The 22,500-nt window shown below is 38.1% G+C and overlaps 3 protein-coding genes across 5 annotated transcripts in view; 2 read left to right on the forward strand and 1 right to left on the reverse strand.

Annotated features, from left to right (window-relative positions):
- Positions 1-18: 18 nt before the first annotated feature.
- On the reverse strand, positions 19-1,611 carry tex36 (testis expressed 36). Its single transcript, XM_083543481.1, has 4 exons — positions 1,353-1,611; positions 1,036-1,173; positions 774-854; positions 19-383 (listed from the first exon to the last, which is right to left on the reverse strand). Exons 1-4 carry the CDS (start codon positions 1,401-1,403, stop codon positions 69-71), a joined length of 585 nt encoding a protein of 194 aa, XP_083399607.1. The 5' UTR covers positions 1,404-1,611; the 3' UTR covers positions 19-68.
- Positions 1,612-1,869: 258 nt separating this feature from the next.
- edrf1 (erythroid differentiation regulatory factor 1) lies at positions 1,870-13,330 on the forward strand. Of its 2 annotated transcripts, none has more exons than XM_083544121.1 (25): positions 1,870-2,399; positions 3,237-3,445; positions 4,345-4,411; positions 4,533-4,658; positions 4,913-5,037; positions 5,123-5,279; positions 5,741-5,836; positions 5,997-6,118; positions 6,352-6,463; positions 6,548-6,695; positions 6,790-6,901; positions 7,003-7,114; positions 7,209-7,472; positions 7,673-7,744; positions 8,183-8,321; positions 8,441-8,632; positions 8,734-8,934; positions 9,544-9,765; positions 9,964-10,190; positions 10,438-10,596; positions 10,707-10,856; positions 11,379-11,532; positions 11,755-11,873; positions 12,025-12,197; positions 12,679-13,330. In XM_083544121.1, the coding sequence occupies exons 1-25, from the start codon at positions 2,301-2,303 to the stop codon at positions 12,815-12,817; spliced, it is 3,696 nt and encodes a 1,231-aa protein (XP_083400247.1). In that variant the 5' UTR covers positions 1,870-2,300; the 3' UTR covers positions 12,818-13,330. The 2 variants fall into 2 exon arrangements, with proteins under 2 accessions (XP_083400247.1, XP_083400248.1); XM_083544122.1 differs by having other exon boundaries at positions 1,871-2,399; positions 12,682-13,330.
- A 1,494-nt stretch (positions 13,331-14,824) lies between these two features.
- The window catches only part of tonsl (tonsoku-like, DNA repair protein), a 32,092-nt gene continuing 24,416 nt past the window's right edge, over positions 14,825-22,500 (forward strand). For both annotated transcript variants that reach the window (XM_083544119.1, XM_083544120.1), the window contains exons 1-18: positions 14,825-15,127; positions 15,288-15,383; positions 15,504-15,646; positions 15,756-15,939; positions 16,993-17,122; positions 17,234-17,405; positions 17,748-17,862; positions 17,981-18,126; positions 18,867-19,019; positions 19,137-19,262; positions 19,459-19,651; positions 19,726-19,781; positions 19,901-19,990; positions 20,071-20,143; positions 20,313-20,476; positions 20,693-20,816; positions 21,112-21,338; positions 21,915-22,389. In XM_083544119.1, the coding sequence (XP_083400245.1) occupies positions 15,103-15,127; positions 15,288-15,383; positions 15,504-15,646; positions 15,756-15,939; positions 16,993-17,122; positions 17,234-17,405; positions 17,748-17,862; positions 17,981-18,126; positions 18,867-19,019; positions 19,137-19,262; positions 19,459-19,651; positions 19,726-19,781; positions 19,901-19,990; positions 20,071-20,143; positions 20,313-20,476; positions 20,693-20,816; positions 21,112-21,338; positions 21,915-22,389 (2,692 nt within the window). In that variant the 5' untranslated portion in view covers positions 14,825-15,102. The remainder of the gene's footprint in view (positions 15,128-15,287; positions 15,384-15,503; positions 15,647-15,755; positions 15,940-16,992; positions 17,123-17,233; positions 17,406-17,747; positions 17,863-17,980; positions 18,127-18,866; positions 19,020-19,136; positions 19,263-19,458; positions 19,652-19,725; positions 19,782-19,900; positions 19,991-20,070; positions 20,144-20,312; positions 20,477-20,692; positions 20,817-21,111; positions 21,339-21,914; positions 22,390-22,500) is intronic.

The following is a 22,500-nucleotide window of genomic DNA, read 5'->3' on the forward strand; positions in this document are numbered from 1 at the left end:
AATGAAATCACACGAATCAATACAAATCATGCTTTAATGTGTGCTTTAGTGACTGAATTATGTCAGTTTCAGCCTAAAGAGAGGTTCGACTCTGCCAGTACACTAAGAGGTGTGCGTTGATTTAAATCATGTCTTCCAAACCACATGAATTGCTCTTCATCCTGGGCCATAGCAGCCTGACGGGACTGCTCCAGGTGGTTCCTGGGAAACCGGCGTCTGTTCTGTCTGCCTTCAGTGCTCTCAGTGCTCTGCTGAGGCAGAAAGTCCATCTGATAAAGAGAATGTTTTCCAAACTGCACTTCGCCGGGATTGTTATCATGACAGAAGCAGAAATGAGAGTTATGTTGCCGGCGGTCATCCAGGCACTTTTTACGACCCAATCCCTATACACACACACACACACACACACACACTTTTGTATTAATATTATAGCAATATTATAGTGACCTTCCACTGGCATTATTATTAATGCAATCAATTAATATCATGCCTTACATAAAAAACAACATAACCTAAATATAAACCAAAATCTACACCAAAATTAAACTTTCTGCCTTGTGTATGTTGTAAAAATTGTAAATGAAAGATTGCACTAGTTAAAAAAGGGTTGTGGGTCATTATTTATGTTATCACATCTTCAAATAAGTTTTGATTTATATTAAGAAATAATAATAACCCAATATACAAAGAAAGTGTTGAACTTATTTTTAAAAGCATTTCTGTCCCTTATATTTTCACATTTGTTTTTTTTTAAGCAATGTGAACGGACTTACATGATCATATGTTTCAATATTATCTTCCAGTGCAGCTCTGTTATCATGCTTTGAATATGTGTATCTCCCTTCGACTATATTCTGAAACAAAAATGCATTTACATTTTTTATGGTAGCAAGTTTCCATTATAAGCTTAATAGTACATCAGAATCATTATAATTGCTCACTCATTCCTCAACCCTTATAAACTGTACTGTTATACAACATCTATCAGGAAAGTGCCTTCTAATTTGGTAATGTTAGTGCAACAAATCTTGTAACCTTCTCATGCTTGGGCAAAGTTTTGGGATATCTCTTTTGTCCTTGCAGGTGTTGTGGTATGGCCTGGGATAACATGGCTCCTGTGGTGGTGCAGGTTTCTCGTGTTAACTCACTTTGTTGTGAGCCTTCATGGGCAAACTACAAAAATATATATTTATTATATTCTTATATTATAGTATATTATTAAAGATTGAAAAGTATTCTTATATGTATGTGGTTTTGTCTGTGCAATTTTAAAAGTCTGGATTCACACACTGAATAATCCATAACACAGAGCAAAAGAAAATAAAACGACAATATTTCGAAAGTACTCTCACCCATTTGCCATCCTGCTCCATATTTGCATATCTATGTCCTCCTTTTGGCATTATTATCTGTTAAAGTACAGTTTACTCCAGTTATGAAATAAAAACATGAAGAAAACAAAGTCGCTCAAATCTCACTGTCACAAATGTGTACGCTCTCTGCGGGTTACTGGTTTCTATGGCAACGCGATCATGTGCACTAATGTAGAATACATATTATTGATATATTATTATTTCTTTCAAATTGTTCTCAGTGACATATCACTTATAAAAAAATTGTAAAACCGTTGAACATAAAATGAAACGTGTTCATTGTACTTTTAGTTTGAGTTACTCAGAAACGCCATATGTTTAGAAATTCGCACATATAGGAAAAACATAAATACAATTCACATAATTGTAAACAAATAAATAAACATTACTGGAAAAACATTTTGTTTATATATAGATATATATATCTATATATATCTATATATAAAAAAAAAGATAATCTAATTATAAAAGAAGAACCATATTTGAATGACGTCACATGTACTTCCGGGTTAGGTAAGTTCAGTGATGGTGATGGTTGGTGCAGGCAGCTGAGCTGTAACAATACTTTCTGTTTTTCGTTTCTGAGATAAATAATTACATTCAATAGTCATTCATTCATTCGCCTGATATATTCGCTGTCGTTGGTATTAATGTATATGAATGCGGAAAAGGACGCTTTAGCTACAATGGACAGCCGGGTGCTTGAAATGTGTCCTCTAAACCAGCTGTAGTTATATAGAAATAGACCGTTCCGATCACACACACACACACACACACACACGCGGTCCGGTGGTTCTTTAGGCCGATTGAGGGATATTTAGCGTGTGAATGGTTCCTCGGTGTCACTTGGCAGAGCGGTGCAGCTGCTTTATCTGGAAGTTTCTGGACGGCTGAGAGAGTGGAGTGAAGGGTGCTGTGCTGTTAGACATGAGTTCCGCAGAGCAGGGGAAGGACTCACTTTTGTGTCCACACCACAAACATGAAGAAGTGGACGCAGAAAGCTCTGCTAGTGAAGACACCAGACAGGTAACCAATACTACAGAAACATAATAAGCAACAGAACCTGTTCAATCTATCAGTCTGGCGACTGTCACTCTTATCATAAATGTTTGTCACGTGTAAAGAGTCACTGGGACACTAAAGAGCATATATTTTTATTACAAAAAAGTATTTTTTAGTCACAAATCGCTGTTAGGTTTATACCCTACTGTATTCATTATGTATGAACAAATTGTTATGCCATCTCGTAACGTGCTGCCATTAAGACCGCCCACTGTTCATGAATATTCAAAAGGAGCCCCGGTTCATATGAATATTCATAATCAACTTAAATGAGTTTGAAAAAGTTACATGCCTAAATGACACTCTGCGTGAGGATTATCAAAAGACTCAAGAATGGCAACTGTAAACTGTAAAGACTCAAGGATAAACTGTAAGCATAGCCAGAAGTGAATTTCTATTAGTTTAATAGCACCGCTGACTTCATTGAAGCAGTATTAGTTTACATGAAAGCCAGTTGCATGCTTATGATTTTGTAAGGGGAGTAGCGTTTGTGCACATCATTACAAATGTATTTTTTTTCTACTGAACGTCTAAATTGAGTGTACGGTTGCCCTGGCCTGTGTTATGCATGCTGATTGTTCAGTGTTACTCTTCAAGTTAAAATGATTTTAAAATGATAACTCATTTATACTGCTTTCTCAGAAGTTTAAAACACAACCTAACCTTTTCCTAAATCCAATGTTTTGAATATATGGCAGATTTATTTGCAGATCCTGAACGATTAATTTAGTTGTGTGTGTATAGCCTTCGCCTATTTACTGTTTTTTTTTTTTTTTTGTTGTTCGTTTTTGTCTTTTTCAGGGGACAGTCTTATGCCTCTGCAACAATGAGGTCAAGAGTCGAGCTGTGGTAAAGTATTCTGCAGCACCACCTCCAGCCACTTATGCACTTCTTCAGGAGCAAACGGATCTAAAGCTTCCTCCTGCAAACTGGCTACGCCAGAGCGCCCAGCTCGGCTCTGCTGGCACCACTGTGTTTGGCTCAAGCAGCAAAAGCAAGCCCTTCTCTAGGTCTGACTGCTTTAACACATTTTCAGACATGATATACCTGTCAAATGGAAGTACCACTAATATATATGTATATTCACTAAACCTGTCATTTTCTATAATGGTAAAGGTAAAAACCTTTACCTTTACCATTATAGAAAATGACAGGTTATATAAAACTTCACGATATGAAGCGTGTATAGATTTTTGTAAAAGGTGACATAACGGAGTAGTATATGGAGTGGTCACAATACCAACCCCCTCATTGGATGAACACTGAGAGTTTTTAAAAGGATACAAGAAGTTGGCTTGTTGAACTTGCTAACTAACTAACTATTGTATTCGCTAATCCTGTCATTTTCTATAATGGTAAAGGTAAAAACCTTTACCTTTACCATTATAGAAAATGACAGGTTTAGCGAATTTACATTCACAGAAAATATACTCGCACTATAAGGTGCTTGTCAGAATATTGTAGACTTAATATTTTTGTTTATCACTACAATAGTTAGTTAGTTAGCAAGTTCAACAAGCCAACTTCTTGTATCCTTTTAAAAACTCTGTGTTCATCCAATGAGGGGGTTGGTAATGTGACCACTCCATATACTACTTCTCCGTTATGTCACCTTTTATAAAAATGTATACACTCTTCATATAGTGAAGTTTAATGAAATTAAGAAACATTCATTAAAATTTTTTTCAAGCACATTCAATTTCTTTTTGATTTTCTTCTATACTTTATCATCACTGTATTAAGACAAATTAGTTACATTTTGTATACATTGGACAGTAGGGTATAATTAATAAAACAATCCAGAAATTATAACTGTATTGTGCATTTATTATGAACAATTTTCCTAATTTAATCTATCCTGAACAATAACCCTGAATCCTGTGGGGCTCTGTGTTTGTTTTGGTTTAAGTTTTGGCATGGCTTATGAATTTATCGACTCGATCGGCAACGATGTAGATGTGGTGTCTGACTCTGAGGTGAGTTTTATTTGTTTTTTCATAATTAACGTGGTGAATATATATGTCTCATATAGGTCCTCTTATAGTCATGCATGCTTTGGAGCTAACGTCTTTGAATGCGTGTGTCTGACTTGGGCAGAACATAAAGAAGCTGCTGAAGATCCCGTACAGTAAGTCTCATGTCAGCATGGCGGTGCATCGTGTGGGCAGGACTTTGCTGTTAGATGAACTTGACATTCAAGAGCTGTTCATGAGATCATCACAGGTAAGTGCATCCTCTTTCCCTCTCATGAGTGACACTATGAGAAACAGCTCACGAGCCTAATAGTGTGTGTGTGTATGTATGTGTGTGTGTGTATATATATATATATATATATATATATATATATATATATATATATATATATATATATATATATATATATATATATATATATTTTTTTTTTTTTAATTTTATTTTTTTATTATTGTTATTATTTCTTTTTTTTTTATTATTTATTATTTACCTTTTTTTGGTAGACTGGAGACTGGACATGGTTAAAGGAATTTTACCAACGCCTCATTGACCAGAAGTGGCAGAGGAAGAAGAAAAGTAAAGAGCATTGGTATGAAAAGGCCATCCTCTCCAAGTTCCTTTATTACAGGTGAGTTCCAGTGATGCATGGAACAAAATAAGTGTTTTTGTCTCATCGATCAACTTTCTTAATAAATGTATATCTTTTATTTCAGTATAAATGGAGACTGTGCTGCAGAGCCTGTGTCCTCAGAATCAGACAGTTGTGCTGAAGCAGAGGAGGCATGTGGAAGAGCGGAATATGGGCCGTCCTGGCCTGCCACTTTCAGCAGCTCAGCCTCGGATTTGGACCAGTCCTCTATTCCTAAAGAGGTAATGCCATGTTATGTTCTCATCTCTCTTTGTAAAAGAGAAATATAAAAAAATAAAAGAAAATAGTAAAAAGCTTAATATTAATTACATGGATCTTTATCGGTACAGATTATTTCATGAATGTTATATAAATATGTATATATAAATATGTATATCATTTATTAGAGCCTTAAATCTTATTTCACAACAGAACACATTGGCTCTAGTTTAACATTGTTTATAGGAGTATATGTTTTTGAGTTAATGAGGTTTTAAATTAAACTTAATCAATCCAAGCAGCTTGTGATTATAGGATGATAACTGTAAGAACTCAGCAGTGGATTAGGTATCTGTAACTAAATTAAAACACATGCACCTATTGATTGTGCTCAATAGACCCCTGGGTATTCCCAGACCCTTCTTTGAGAAGCACTGCTTGAGAGGATGAATAATATTTTCTGCTATTGTCTTCTTTATTCTAGGAGCAAGTGGAGAACACGTATGCGCTCGGCCATGTCACCGCTGTTCCTAAAGAACAGAACCTGCCGACGCTCTTTAACGAAGGAGAGAACAGCCAGGTAACAGGCTCATACCCCCGACCCAGTGGAAATCTGTATGAGACTTGATTAGAGACCAAGTGTGACATAGGGTAGACTACACAGTGTGATAAAGATGTATGTGATATATATTTGTGGTTTGATAGTATTATGTAGCTGCGGTTCTTTTTGTTGGGTGCAGGGCTTAAAAAACGATTTTGTGCGGAACATCCTTTGGACCTTTGAGGACATCCACATGCTAGTGGGATCCAACATGCCTATTTTTGGGGGAGGCCGTTACCCAGCAGTGAGTCTGCGGCTCAGGTCAGATACAGTGTTTATAGCATTATATATTTGATGTTATAGTGTGTTTTTTGTCTGTTACACATCAATAAGCTCCAGGCATATTAAGCAGGATAGAAAGAAGGGTACACATACTGTCATTGTTTGGCTTCTAAGACTGGCAGAGTTGATTTACATCACTGACATTGTGACATTATTTAATTTATCATTTATGTTAAATGTTGCTGTTTTGTCTTTATTTTCTTTTGATTTAGGGATAATAATAAACCAATCAATATTCTTACTGGTATTGATTACTGGCTGGATAATCTGATGTGCAATGTACCAGAGCTAGTCATGTGTTTCCATGTAAATGGCATAGTGCAGGTAAAAAGTTCAGTTTCTTCAGTAATCTGTTCTTGTTTCTATAAGTACATGTACAGATAAAAAACTTTTCATTCTTATTAACAGAAATATGAGATGATAAAGACAGAGGACATTCCAGATCTGGATAATTCCACGTTTTCCACTAGGGTGGTAAAAGACATTGCCCAAAATATACTTTCTTTCCTTAAATCCAATTGTACCAAAGAAGGACACACATATTGGCTCTTCAAGGGTGAGTTTTGCAAATGTGGGAATAGAAATGGTGTTCCACAAACATGCAGATCAGTAGAAAACATTTGAATGTGTCTGTTTCTTTTTGCTTTTAGCCAGTGGGAGTGACTTTGTAAAGCTGTATGATCTGACAACTCTTTGTGAGGAAGCCCCAGAAGAGAAATGCCAGAACCCCTTTACTTTGCCAGTGGCAGTGCTGCTTTATAAGTGTGTATTCCATAATGAATACTTTAGTGGTTTGTGTTACATGGATCATCACATTGAGCATTGTGATTTAAACAGAGCTGTCTATTTGTTCTACATTGCAGAGTGGCAAGCAATATGATGCTGAAGAAGAACCAAAATAAGAAGCACTATGGGACCATCAGAACTCTGCTACTCAACTGTGTTAAACTACTAGACGAGGAAAAACATTCTCAGGTACACACGCCATATGTCTCTCTGTAGGTTTGTTGTAGCTCATCTTTTCTTCGAAAGAACAGTGTTTTTTATAATTTTTTTTCGGACTATTTAGATCATTGCTTCAGCTCACTACATGCTGTCAGAGATGTTTCAGCTGGACGACTCAAGTGAGGAGGAGGGCAGTGAAGAGTCTCTGCGCAATGGGGGTTCAGAGGACAGCTATAGTGAGGACGAGGATGAAGAAGTGGAGGATGATGACAGCTGCTCATACAGCATGTCATCAGAGAGTCCGGAGGACTGCAAGGCTGTGGCTGTGATCAGATCTGTGGAGGAGTTGTCAGTTCCAGAGAAATACACATCAACCCACAAGATAAGGGTATGCCTATGATTCTTATGAAGCAAGAGCTGTTTAGAAATATATCCTTTTAGTTTGAAAAAATTCAGACTTGAACGAGTTTGGGTTGTGTAAAAATAATTTTTTTGTGATAGTTGGAGATGATTTTGACAGGTGCAGTCGTGTCATGCTTTGAGTTGCATGTACACATTATTGATCTCAACTTTCCTTTCCCAAACCAGCCCAATTGTTCGTTTCCTGTGTCCCAAGACAAAGAAGAGAAATGTAGACTTGTACTTTGCTATGTGCTAAAGGTGAGAACATTCAGCCCTTCAGTTAAATTAAGATTTTTTGCTTTTAATGACTGATTTATCATAGATATCTGGTAAGAAATACGAACTATTTGTTTGATTCAAGGCCATTCAGGTTTTGTCAAGAGATTGAGGCTATGGGTCTAATAATCTTTTTGACTTTTTTTCACCATAATTATTTGCATCTCACTGGAAAAATTATTGTATATTAAAAGTGAAAGTATAAAAGTGATAAAAAAAAAAAGTTTGTGCTTTGGACTAATTGAGATTAAAACTATTATTGTTTAATATCTGAATTTTTTGGTAAAAGTTGATAGATTTTTATAAATTCATAAATCTCTAGATATTATTATTATTTTTAAGTTATTGGAAGGTTTTCACATGCCAACAATCTGTTTGGGAAGTGTCTGGTTAGTAAACTCTTTTCTTATTGTGCTATAGGGCCTAAAGGCAGTGGATAGCAGTATTAAAAAGGAGAGTGACCTACCGGCAGCTGACCCCAGCACTCCTATTCCTCTGAAGTATGAGGAAAGTGGAGCCAGAGCAGTGGAGAAAGAGATTGCACTTCTGCTTGACAGAGGTCAGCAGCATATTTCTACTTTTCACTAGGATATTTTTATTTATTTTATATTATCTTTATTTTTATATTTCATCAATTGATTTTGCTTTTCTCTACTCTCTTCCTGTGTTTCTGTTCAGCTGCTCCGTGTGGTGAGGTGTTGAAGATGCCCATGCGCTCAGGAATGCTCCCTGGTTCCTGGCAGCACCAGATGAAGCTGCAGCTCTTCCTAAAGGCATCAAAAGCTTATTATGTTCTAGCTGAGGCTGCTACCAACTTGCAGAAGTATGGCCGGGCCCTGCGTTACATCAAATTATCATTACAGTGTCATGGTAAGAGAATAAACATGAAAAAATACATTAATGTCAACACAAGGAAATATAATCATGTTACGCTGACAGTATATTGAATTCTCTCTCCTCTTTGTGTGTAGATGCATATTGTGCTATATGCAGTGGGCTGCACCCAACTGTGCTGATATTCCACAGCCAGTGTCTGTCTCTGTGTGGAGATGTGCAGTTGATGTTGGCTCAGAATGCCTCAAACAGAGCTGCCTATCTGGAGGAGTACAGCTACCAAACCAGAGATGACCAGGAGATCCTACATTGCCTTCACCGAGAGAGCTCCTGCCAAGGTTTCACTCGCCTATTTGATCAGAATTATGTCAACATTTTGTGTTCCTGAGCAAAGAATCAGGAATGAGTTGCATGGCTGGTTTGTTTCCAATGTGAAAACTGACTCACAATATTAAATGCTGATAAATAATTTAATTTCAGATCAAAGACTGCATCATAGTGAAATGTAGTTAACATTCATAAGCAACATTGAGCATTTGTAGCTTTTTCAGCTACATGCGATGAATAAATGTGCAAAACAATAAATTTGTCTATCCTGTTACACAATTTAAGAATTCACCAATTCTTACAATGCGCTCATCTAGTACAACAGCGGAAGATATAGTATTGTATTTATTGTTTATATTGTATAAAGGCTGGACATTAAAGGTGTCTCCTTTTTAATATAATAATGATGCACTTGTAATAAAAAAAGATGTGCGCATTGTAATGGATTTCACTGATGCTTTGCAGTGAGTAAATTTAGTGCAGATTTTATTTTCTCTGATTAACAGTGTTAAAGTGGAATTGGCACAAGCGAGAACAACCGTTTGCATATGCTTCAGAAGAATTATTTAAAAGAGAAGCACTTTTTTGTCAGTTTGCCTTATGATTTGTGTTTCCCTCAGCATTCAGCATGGCCACTGACCTGGCAACTGACCCGGAGTATCAACTGTTTGTCAGCAGTAAGTGTTATGAGGCAGCCCATGACATTTTAACCTCTCAAAGTCTAAAAGACCTGAGCGCAGAGAAAATACCTCAGGTTCTGAAGCGGCTCGGAAACATCCGCAACGAGATAGGCGTGTTCTATATGAACCAGGCGGCAGCACTGCAGACAGAGAAAGAAGGGGGTGAGTGCAGCACTTGTGCCAATGTGCACCATTTAAAATAGGCTTAAAGATTAAAGAATGTCATTGTACTTTCTCAGGATTTTGGATTGTAGACCTGTTGTACTTGGATTTAGTGTTGCACTATTGTGTGTACTTGGACTTAGTGTTGCACTAATGGTGCTTTTTTTTTTTCCTCCTTTATTTGTGTCTCCATCTTAGTACGGAGGGCTGTGTGTGCAGCAGAGCAGGAGCTGTGGAAGAAAAGCTTCTCTTGTTTTGAGAAAGGCATGCAGAATTTTGAGGCCATTTTAGACTCTGTAAACAAAGCCCTTCTGCTGTGTAACATGGGCAGATTGATGCGGATCTGCGCACAGGCTCATTGCACCATAACCACAGATGAGAACCGAGGAGAGTTCTCGCCTGAGGAGGCGCTCTACTACAACAAAGTACGCCCTCACACACAGTAAATAAGTACATGTGATTTTACAAGACACAACAAAGATGAGCTTTCTAAGAACAAACCATTAGATACTTTAATATTTTTTTTTCTATTAGAATGATTTTTTTTCATGCAAATTTTATTTCCATATGTTTTAAGTGTCTCTCACCTATAGGTTTTTATTATTATTAAATATCATTCATTTTTGTTTAATAAAGTCTGATGTATTTTTCTATTTATGTACTTATACATAGGCAGTGGATTACTATCAGAGGGCTATGAAGTGTCTGGGCAGTAGGGAGAGCCATGCAGCTGTGTGGGATTCCGTGAACTGGGAGCTCTCCACCACTTACTTCACGCTGGCTACACTATTGCAGGACTATGCTCCACTGTCCCGCAAAGCTCAAGAGCAGGTGACGTACACTGACGTACTCATTTTTTTTATAAACATATATATGACGATGCAGAAATGTTTTTGAATGCACTGTGGAAGCATGTTTTATTTCCTGTTTGTGTGTTTCAGGTTGAGAGAGAAGTAACAGAGGCAATGATGAAGTCTCTGCGACATTGTGACCTCCAGACCGAATCAGCCCGCCAGCCACTATACCAGTACAGAGCAGCAACCATCCACCACAGACTGGCATCTATGTACCACAGCTGCTACCGCAACCAGGTATATATGTTTACTCACGCAATGGCATTACTCACATCAATTAATTTTTTTTTACTACACATGCGTTATTTATAACGCCCAATAGTGTACCATTTTCAGCTGTATTTGTTTACACTCGCACACTTACTTCTCAACTTGAATAACAACAAAACTTTGCTTCTACTAAACACGAAGATATTTAAGATCAGCATATAGTGTATATTGGTTCCCTGGTGGTCTAGTGGTTAGGATGTGGTGCTCTTACCGCTGCGGCCCGGGTTCGATCCCCGGTCAGGGAACCAACCCCAGCCACTCCTAGTGCCGGTCCCAAACCTGGATAAATGGGGAGGGTTGTATTAGGAAGGGCACCCAGCGTAAAAACATGTGCCAAATCCAACATGCGGAGGATCCGCTGTGGCGACCCCTAATGGAAGAAGCCGAAAGAAAGTTTTATATAGTGTATATTGGTAAAACCAAAGCAACTATGTCTATATAACATATATCCAATGTGTGTGTGTGTGTGTGTGTGTGTGTTCATATTAGGTGGGTGATGAGAGTGTACGGAAGCAGCACAGGGCTCTGGCAGAGCTCCATTACTCCAAAGCAGTGCGTCTCTTCCTCAGTCTGAGTGATGCACCGTGTGAGTTGCTGCGCACACTGCTGGAGCGAGTGGCCTTTGCGGAGTTCACCATGGCAGGTCAGTCAGCAATTATTCTAAAATTATTAGTGAAACCATTAATCAGGCTTCGATTATTTTTTATTGTTTTTGTTATTAATATTTTGTATTATTATTTACATATTTTTTTGGGATGGAACTGGGATTAGGATTACATTATTTTTTATATTGTTTCAACCAATGTATAATTCATTCCTTTATCATCATTAATGCATGTGTACTGTATGTCCTTGTATGTTTTAGGACAGAGCAGTAGTGCAGTGAAATTTAAAACCTTAACAGGAGCTTTGGAAATAATGTGTGACACTCGCCATGCCTTCAACCTAATCTACAAAGAGCTGCAGGAGCAAGAGCAAAAAGAGGTATAGCATGACAGTTTGAACATTCCAGCCAATAGAATTTTGAAAACACAAAGCCCAAAATGCTCAGGGAGCTCACCCTATACTTAAATTTAGCGACACAGAGAGTCTTTTTAAAAGGATTTTTCTTTTTCTTTTTGTTTTTTGGTTGCAGGCAGTGGTACGAGAAGACACAGTCAAACCTGATGAGTCCTCTGAAGAAAGCCCTGCGTCTACAGGGTTGAATACGCAGGAAGTGGTGAAGCTAATTGGTATCTTTGAGCCTAGTATTTCTTTCTTGCTTCTGCAGCTGATTAAACTCGGTACAACCAACAAACGTAAACCCAGGTAAGTGGGAAAAGGGTAATTCTATATTTTTGGCCCAATGAATAGACTTTCCTGACAAATAGGGTATTTTTGACAAATTATTTTTCATTTTTGTAGACATGCATAATCTTTTTAATTTAAGCAGTCTAGATTCTATCATATATTTATATATGATATTTATACTGATAGAGATGGTTTTTAATAGAGACTTAAAGCACTTTTGTAAGTCACTCTGGATAAAAGACATCATGCCAAATGCATGAAATGCAACAATATTCAAAATATCATTTGGTTGTAGATACTTGTATAGCTTGCACAGCTAGTAAAGTACCTTTACATTTATTAATGATGTTTAACTTCATAATAAAGATTTGTACTTTAGCCCACTTTGAGACGGTTGACCTTTTAAAACAGAAGAAAATGTTAACATGAAGAATATTACATGCCATATTCCTGCTGATGTCATCATGCATATGGGCTTGTGTGTTTGTTTCTGTGTAAGCAGCAGTAAAGAAGAGGAGCAGGTGAAGGTCTACAAGCAGGTCTACTCCAGGCTATTGCGAGCGGATAAGAACAGCCCCCTGACCCAACGCATTGCCCTCTATATGGAACTTCTGGATCAACTGGCCTCGCCAGCATAAACCAAAGGCACACCACTAATCCTGCATCTGAATTACAATGTGAATCATGTCAGATCTTCAGTCTTATCATGGCTGTTGAACCTGTGACCAGACCCCTACCCTGTAGTGAAATTCTTATGAAGAGGTTTCTGGAACGAGGCTTCCATGTGAATACGAGTTCTCACCAATGGTGCCTTGTTCTCACACTCATGGCTAATTACTGGCTAGATTTTTTTTTATAATTATATTTTAGTATTATTTGAGGTGAAACAGGCAGAGATATTTGCTTAACGCTATCTAATGTGAACCAGTTAATAGGTCTTATTCAGAACAAGATTAAGATACCGCTATATTTTACTCTTGGCTTAATAAGATTTTTTTTTTCTTTCTAGAAGTGTCACAATATGGATGAATACTATGTGCAATAATAGGGCAATGTACAGGGTAAGCTCTGTCTGTTGATGCTGTATGCCGTATTTTATATAGATATGTCTGTGTGCTATGAAAATTCTTTATTAAATTTTTGAAAGCTGATTCAATGCCATGTGCCTTAATGTGTCTCAGGTTACACATATTGGTCAAAGTGTACGGCTGTGAGCAAAAGATCTTGCGGCTGGATTCTTTACAGTGACAATGAAAACCTGACTGTTGAAAGTTGCAGACATTCTCAAGCTGCACTGCAGCCTTACAAAGCCCATAAATGATCACAACATTTCAGAACACAGAATTTTGTGCTCCTTTAATTTAATGTTCTGTTGTGTCCTACCTGAATGAATCCACCTCTTATCATATAATCATATCATGATTATGATGCCACAGCTATAAAAACTATGTTATTTAGAGACTCACTTATATAGAAACTCAGTATAACAGAAGGCTGCATTACAGTTAAGTATCTCATGCAGTGAGAATGAATGCCATTATTAAACGAATTCACTGCAGCCACAGCTGCGCCACCCGCATACATCATCTCAATATGAACCTCATAAAGTAACCCCAGGTTGTCTGTGCATTTTTTTTTCATGCAGTACAGATTTCCTGGGTATTTTTAATACAGGCAAATTGTGTATTTTTGTGAAAATTCTACAGGATAAAAAGTTAAAGTATAAATGGTTAATGACAGCTTAACAACTATTTTGTACTGTTATGTCCAGCTTTTACTTGAAAAGTCCATCTTGCAAATGTGTATCTTTTCTTCTCCTTTGTCAGCCATTGTGAAATGAAAAAAACAATCCTCATGAATATATTTCAGCTTGTTTGCTGGTTCCGACCATCCAATCAAAGCAAATGAAAAATCCTACATGACTGGACGCCTGCTAGATGGCCCCGGTGACTCCAGCTCGCACTCTGATTGGTTAAAGCAACATCCTTCAAGCAAAATGGATTGTAAACTACAGGTTGTTCTCAGTGGTGATTGTGAAGGCTCAAGGCAGATAGAATCCGTTGACCCTGGCAATTAGTGGCTAAAATGTGATTGAATAGAAACAACATTAACAGACACTACTTGCAGAACTAGGCCTGCTAAGAAATAAAAAAGACTAGTGGGAGTAATTTAATATATATTTATGAACAAAAAATATGCAAACAAGTCAGTGATTCTGATAGAGTTTAGGCTAGCGGAGAAGGCCTTGCTGGCCATGACAGCCTGCCAGTGTTATTAGGCATGGCTAAAGTTTTTATTTTAATGGCATCCATTATCATACCAGTTTTTTGACTGCTTCCTTGAACTGATTTAATCCAAACTTCAATTAAAACAACCTTAATGAGTTTTGTCAGTGGAATGAACACTGTCTTGCTTTCTATAGACATTTTTATTTATAAAAAAATTCATTTTACCGAAACAATAGAATGGCAACGTTGAGAAACCGGTCTTAACAACCGTACTTTGGTTTAGAAAAATATAAACTAAAAAAATAAGCCACGATTGTTGTCAATCGCCCTTACTGACGCGTCTCTTTGTAGCCTTTAAAGAGGAGGCGGAACATCGTGCCCCTCCTACCGTATGACGTGTAATGTAAGCAGCCAATCAGAGTGCGGTACAGTTCTTGGCGCCTTGGTGTAAACGGAAGCTACATGATGGTTTCTTTTCCGAGATGTTTCTACACTGACTGATATTTTCATTCAGGAATACCGGATCGCGGCTCTAACTGAATATCCCGATTGCTTTAAAGCCGCAGGATTTTTCTGTAGGACAAGATCGTATCTTGATCATGCCAGCTGCTGTTTTGGTTTAGTCTTTTTTATTGATTTGTCAGTATTGTGTGTCCGGTTAGCAGACCGGCTAGCGGCTGCTGTGCAACAGCACAATGAGTTCTGCGAAAGAGATCAAACGTAAGTATTTCATATTTAACAATCAGAGGACATCGATCAGACAATATAAAACTATATATATATTTTTTACATGTCCGATTAGACACCGCATGAGTTACTGAGCTTTGTCCAATAATGTCTTAATAGCCCACACGGTCCGATTGTCTTTTTTTCAATGCAGAACTTCAAAAAGCCAAAAGCAAAGCCCAGATCAATAATAATCTGAAGGAGGAAGCCAATCTGTGCAATCAGCTCGGAGAACTTTTAGCCAAGAATGGTGAGTTGGCAATCATTCAGAAATCTCCAAATACAGTTTGTAATAGTTTCTCATCTTTGCTTGTGTGGTTTATACAATGAATGATCTCCCGCTGTCATGAATTTGCCCTCCGTGGCTCAGGTGATTACCAGGCGGCCATAGAGGAGCATCGACAGGAGCTTGCTCTATCTGAGGTTCTGCATGACGTAATTGGGTGCGCTGTAGCCAATCGGAAGATAGGAGAGTGTTACGCAGAGCTTGGAAACATCGAAGCTGCCCTTAAGGTAAAACAGTAAAAAAAAGAAGAAACAAACACACTGATGGCTTTAGGTTTTAAATGAACTTTATAGTGTCTGTAATGTGATGTGATCTATGGCTGATGGTCTCTTCCAGTATCAGAGACGCCACCTGGATCTTGCTCGCTCTGTGAATGATGCGACTGAGGAGCAGAGAGCTCTGGCCACTATCGGTCGCACTTACCTCTTTCTTCACGATTCCGATCAGTCAACAAACAGCCTGAAGCAGGCAGAGGACGCTTTCAAAAAGAGCCTGGCTATACTGGATGGCCGTCTTGAAGGTAAGTCACTTGAGTAAAAGTACAAAAGTATTTGCCTTCAGATGCACTTAAGTATCCAATGTACTAAGATTTCAATCTATTAATATAATGATATTAATGAGTCAAACACTGAATAATGTTTATTAAAATTATCATGAGCCCAAAACTTTCTGAAAAATCATCCAAATATAGTAAGGCAACTGATGTTGTAGGTTCGAGTCAGGAGTTTCTTTTATCATTTATTACTCACAAAATGTTCTGCTTGCTGTTGAACTGGTGCTGAACTGTATGTTAATGATAAGTAAACACCACCAAGGGCCAATCAAAACAAGTTCAAAACATAGCTGCATGCTCTACCCTGATCGGGGGCTTGCTTCGTGCTTGACTAGTTATGTTTTTATCCGCTCATAAATAAAAACAAACAACTGATTGCGCAAAATGTAGTTGAGTAAAAAGTACGATATTTGACTTTAAAATGTAGTGAAGTTAAAGTAAAAGTCTCCCCAAAAGGAAATACTTCAGTAAAATACAGATACAAACAAAAGCTTCTCAAGTACAGTAACAAATTACATTTACTTCATTACTGTCCACCACTGAGTGCAGCTCAGACTTGAACTTTGGATCCTGGAGCTTGAGACACTTATGTTATCAGGTGCACCACTATGCAAGTAAGAATACTAAATGTGACCAAGGCAAAATTTCCCTATTTGGTCCTAGGAAAATGGCAGTGTGTTTTAACCATCAAGAGCCTTCAGTAATAAGACTGACCTTGAGCTGTAACAATAGTATATAAATCTGTTTATAAAAATTATGCTATTAAAATGATCCGTGCTTGGAAAATGTCATCGGTTTACAGTTGACTGCGCACCATCATATTATTATGTCCATCATGTTTATGGATAAAAATTTGAGCAGTATGATTGTTGTCTAATTTTCCCACTTGGTTTCTGAGTTGAATAATGTTTCCAATGCACATTTTTCTCTTTCTTTTTCAACAAAATCCTCTCCAGTGATTCTATATGTATTGTCTAATTGACAGTGATTGAGAATAATGTAAGTGTGTATGGATTGCAGGGACTGTGTCACCACGGGAGCTGAGTGAAATGAGGGCACGTCTGTTGTTAAACCTTGGCTTTGTGTTTGACGGCTTGAAAGAACCACAATGCTGCAGTGATTTCATCCGCCAGAGCATCTACATCTCCGAGTGAGACAGTCACTGTTATAACCAGTGTCAATCTGCACTGTCTTTGTTGCTCCACATGGACAGACACCACTGATGCTGCATTTAAATGAGATTTTTCCCCTGTTTTTTTAGGAAGAATAATCTGCTGGAGGATCTCTACCGGGCCAACTTTAATCTGGGCAGCATTCACTTTAGAAATGGACAGCACTCTCTGGCAATGCGCTGCTTTGAGAAGAGCAAGGAGTGTGCACGCAAGATGAGTGACAAGTTTAGCGAGAGTGAGTGCTTCTACACCATCGGCAAGGTGAGTTATAGGTGAATTGAAAAGCATGAGTTTGTGATTGAACTGTCTATTTTAAAATAGAACATAAACACTTTACTGTGACTTACAAATAGAAATATAGTTAATTCTAGGTTGCCAGATAGTAAATACTTAAATACAAAAGAGATTTTAAAGAGATATTGAGAAAAAAATACATTTAAAATTGGTTTAAAATAATGTAATAGTTTAAAAAGGGAAGTAAATTAGCAAAAAACATAACCTAATAACAGTAATACTGTCGCATTCTGACATCCTAGGCCTTAATGGCTATCTTAAGAAGAGAGCTATACTTTTATGTCTTAAATATTTGTTTAAATTATGTAGGTTCTTCTGAATCTGGGAGACCTACAGGCTGCCCGGCATTCTTTGAAAAAGGCTTTCCGCCTTGGCTCCCAGCAGCCTGCAGAACGAGAGGCAGTCAAGAGGGACCTCAAATATGGTAAGTGGGGAGGCTGTGATTGAGCCTTTTAAGGGTCTGGATGGAAAAAGAAATCAGCATGTTATCATATTCATCAATTTATTCTCTGTGCCATTGTATGTGGACACTGTTTCTGCAGCAATCCGTGGCTGTCAGCTGGAGGAAGCTATGGCGGGTGTGAGTAACAGCGTCTCTCAGGAGGCTTTGGGTCTTACAGAGGGACTGGGAGATCTCTACTGCAAAGTGGGCTGCTATTCCAAAGCTCTGGAATCTTATCGCACACAGGCAAGAGGCTGTTGTATTTAAACACAATTGTAAACATACAAGGAAGGTTATTGATTGTCTGAAAAGGTTTTATTTTAAGCAGTGCCTGTCAATAGTTTGAAAACAATTAGTCTTTTATTATTTTTGAGACACATGCATATCCTTCTATTAAAGAACAATTTTTACAAGAGGCATGGCAAAGAATGTTATCTGAATGTTCAGAGAAACTGTCTGTCTGCCTGCTAAGAGTGTAAAATTGTTATTCATTTTAAAGGAGGATTTTTCAATACAAATAAAATCTAAAAATCTGTACATTTTATTTTGTTAAAATAAATATTCATACCATTATTACCTAGTTTTTTACATTAAAAAAAAAGGAACATACATGTGTCGCTGAAAAACGATAAAAGACTAGGTGTTTTCAAACTTTTGGCAAACACTGTTTAGGGGTGTCTCAAACTTTTCTGAATAGCAAAAAGCAACAGCACTGAGAAAGAAACACTGTCCATGCTTAAAAACATTCAGTGTATTATTAATAATAAATATGCCATACCATTATTATCACACATTTATTTAGTAATCACCTACAATGCATTTCAGGTATTTGAAGCATGATTCCTCTCCTGGCAAACAATTTTCTGTGGCTGAGGGATTTCTGTTTATTGCAGTGCTCTTGCTCTTTGTTTGAGCACCGTTTCCATAGTTTTGGTATATGGCCTTGATTATGTCTCAAGATTTATATTTTGCATCTACGTTTTTAGTTGTCATGTGCCGAAAAGTTGGGGAAGCCTGCTCGAGAGCTGGCTGTTATTCATGTCTCTCTGGCGGCCACTTATACAGACCTGCGACAGCACAACAAAGCTTTAGAGCATTACAGAAATGAGCTGAAACTGAGAGATGGCAATCCAAAAGAGGTAACAACACCCATGTGCTGATCTTTTAACTTTCCAGAGAAGAGACAGCAAGGATTCATAAAATTTGTTTCTATACAGTATATTTCTCATCATTTACTTTGCATGCATGTGTGGCAGGAGTGTGAGACCTGGCTGAACATTGCGAGCTGTCAGGAGGAATATGGTGTGAGCCTGGAGGAAGTGGACAACAGTTACACTGCCGCTTTGAACTGTGCTGAGAAAGCAGCTCAAAGCAAACTCAAGGTTTTCTCTTTTTCCATCTCTTCTTTTACACATTCCATATGAATACAGATAGACGCAAGTGACAAATGAAAATCTGATGCCGCTGGTGTACTATGGCATTTTCACTTGTATATGTGAATGTAAAATTGCTACAATTTTAGAAGAGGAATAACATCTGTGTTTTCTTATGCGGTGTGTTTCATGTTCTTGGCTTCAGAGACGTGTTCTGAGGGTGTGGTTGCAGGCACAAAAGCGTGCTAGCTCAGCAGGTGCTGATGCCACCGAGGCCCGTCTCCAGGAGCAGTGTGAGGCAGAGGGCTGTCGTTTAGAGGACAGTGATGGAGAAGAGGAGGAAGAAGAGCTGCAGAATAGTGAACCTCTCGATAGCGACATTCAGCTCTCAGATTCTGGTAGGAAACCAAATAATTATATTCATGAAGGTTGTCATGATGAATGTTTTTTTCAAATGTTCTTTTCTGTGCAGATGATGATCTGGATGGCTATGATAAGCTTGTGACTGGCAGGAGAAAAACTGGCAGGGTAAGTGAGGATTATTCAGGTCTTGCACTACATATTATTTGCAGTTTCTGCTTTACATCTCAATATTATTATTCTTCTTTTAATTGTATGTGTCTGTGTGCATGTTTGAACAAATCCAGTGGAACCGCCGAAATGAGAAGGGAGAAACTGCCCTGCACCGAGCATGTATTGAGGGAAATTGGAAACAGGTCAATTTCCTGGTAGAGCAGGTGAGCCAACATGAACATTGATACTCAACAGATTGATGATGTGATTATATCTAAAATGCCTGTTCTTCTATCCCCAACAGGGCCATCCATTAAATCCAAGAGATCACTGCGGCTGGACTCCACTGCATGAAGCTTGCAACCATGGTCATCTAGGTACTGATATAGTTATGTATTTTTTTTCTTTTTTTCACAGTAACCTCCCTTTAAACTGTGGTAGATAGAGACCTGTTGTCTTTACTTATATCTAACCTTGTTTGGTTTTGTTTGTTTGTTTGGAAATTTCTTGTTTGACAGCTGATTCCTTTGAGCTTGTGTATTTTAGGGATTGTAGCCTTGCTGTTGGACAAAGGGGCGAACGTGAATGATCCTGGTGGTGTATACTGTGATGGAGTTACGCCCCTGCACGATGCTCTGAGTTGTGGGCACTTTCAGATAGCACGGCTACTGGTGCAGAAAGGGGCTTCGGTTAATGTCCGCAATAACAAGGTCTAGTATAATTAAAAAAAATACAGTTGTGTACACCATTTTACAATGAAGCGTCATGACTGAATTTGTTACCAAAGCTATTATATGCCACATAAATATTAATTGATTTAGTCTCATTAAATGATCAGACTGATATTTAGAACTTTTGGACTTTATTAAGAGTTTGTTTCAGTATAATGGACGTATTCTTGTGTGTATTCTGTGTGTCTGTATTAGGGTGACAAACCTTTGGACACCTTGCGGCAGTGGTTAAAGACATATGGCCGTGAGCTGGACCAGGAAACGCGACAGGATTGTTCAGAAACAGAGAAACTCCTGAAGAGAGCGCTAGCAGGAGCAGGTGAAAAGTCGTTCAATAAATTAAGCAAAATGTGCTCTGTATTAAACTTTTATTCATTCATATTTTACACTTTCTTTTTTTTTACATTGGTATGGGGATGTATCTATGAAGCTTGTATCTAAAATTAACAAGATTTTTACGCACTTTGATGTTATATTAATAATAAATGTAATGTAATAATTGAACCAAACCTTTTAGTCAGCAAAGTGTTAAAATATAACCATAAACTGACATCTTATATATATCAGATTAGACATTGTGCAGACATTTTCTGTCTCCTGACTCTGTGCTGTAGTGGCAGCTGTGCCTGTGACTCCACAGCCTCTACAGGACAGTCAGCTGTTTGATTCAGAGTGTTCAGAGCCATTGCTGCAACAAAAAATTGCTGAGTCCCGCCCCACATCCCAGAATGCTTTGCGCAATGTACATACTCCTCCAGAGGCCAGCACTCCCCCCAGAGTGAGGCGATCCACTGGCCCACGCCACCAACCCAGGGGAACTGAGGAGAATATTCTGTTTGGGGTGAGAGTTCACTGATGGAAATGTTTCTGACTGCTTTAACTGGCACCAATTCCTACTGTTTGCACTGATTGTATGAGCCCAAGCCATGGCAGATGTTTGGAATTTGTGGGTCACAATCTCCTAGTGGCCCGAAGGGGGCATCAAAATCATACATTATACAATGTTATACAACAGTGATGGTGAACTCTGTATTCTGATTGGACAAAAGTTATATTTCTATAACATCAAAATTCCATATTTGCATAACACATTGAAATAATTCCACCTACAAATATTAAGTTTGTTTTACATCAAAGTGCTAATTATAATATGTTGTCTTTCTAAAGTTACAACCTGTGTTTCTCTATCATTTGTAGAAAAAATACTTTCTGTTGGAGTAAACATAGTCTTCTGATTTGTTTTGAGGTTAATATTAGTTTTGTTTTGTCATGAACTAAAAGCCAGCTTCTTCTTTGAGTAATATGCTCTTACGCTGAAGCTTCATTGGTTCTTGCTGTTTTTAAATGTTATTGTAATTTTTTTGCTTTTTTATTGCTTGAACATTTATTTTCCCTTTTTCACTGCTTAACCTCTCAGAGTGAGAACAGCTTCTCTGAGTACTCAGACTCTGAGATCAGCCCTCTGCGACCTGTGCGGCCAAGACATCGCTTTACAGATGTCGCTCCATCCCCCCAAGAAGTTCGTGAGACCCAGAATATCCTTGCACCTGGAAGTAGAGAGATAGAGCTGCCCCCACAGCCTTGCTCCAGCAGAGAGGAATACCACAGGACCATTCAAAACCTAGGCAGTGCAAAGTCTCGTCTTCTTTCTCAGAGCCTATCAGAGCCAGCCTTTAGCAGCACGCCAGCAGTATCGACCAATCACATGTCAGCTTTAGTACCTGAGGAGCACTACATAGAAGACAGTTGGCTGGAAGATGACTTGGGGTGTGCTCAGCCAAAAAAGAAACGGAGAGTTGGGTGTGAACAGGAGATCTCCAACAGCAGATGGGACAGTGTGGTATCTAGAAATCAGAATCGAGATTCTGCATCGTTCGAGTCATCTGCTAGAGGTGTGGGATAAAAAATATATTGTTAATTAAAATTACTTTTCTCTAAGTCTGTCTTGTTTTTGTGAATTTAGAAAGTTCTTCTGCATGTCTCAAATTAAAACACGTAGAACT

The sequence above is a fragment of the Silurus aristotelis genome (assembly GCF_946808225.1).
Source record: "Silurus aristotelis genome assembly, chromosome: 6".
NCBI classification, from domain to species: domain Eukaryota; kingdom Metazoa; phylum Chordata; class Actinopteri; order Siluriformes; family Siluridae; genus Silurus; species Silurus aristotelis.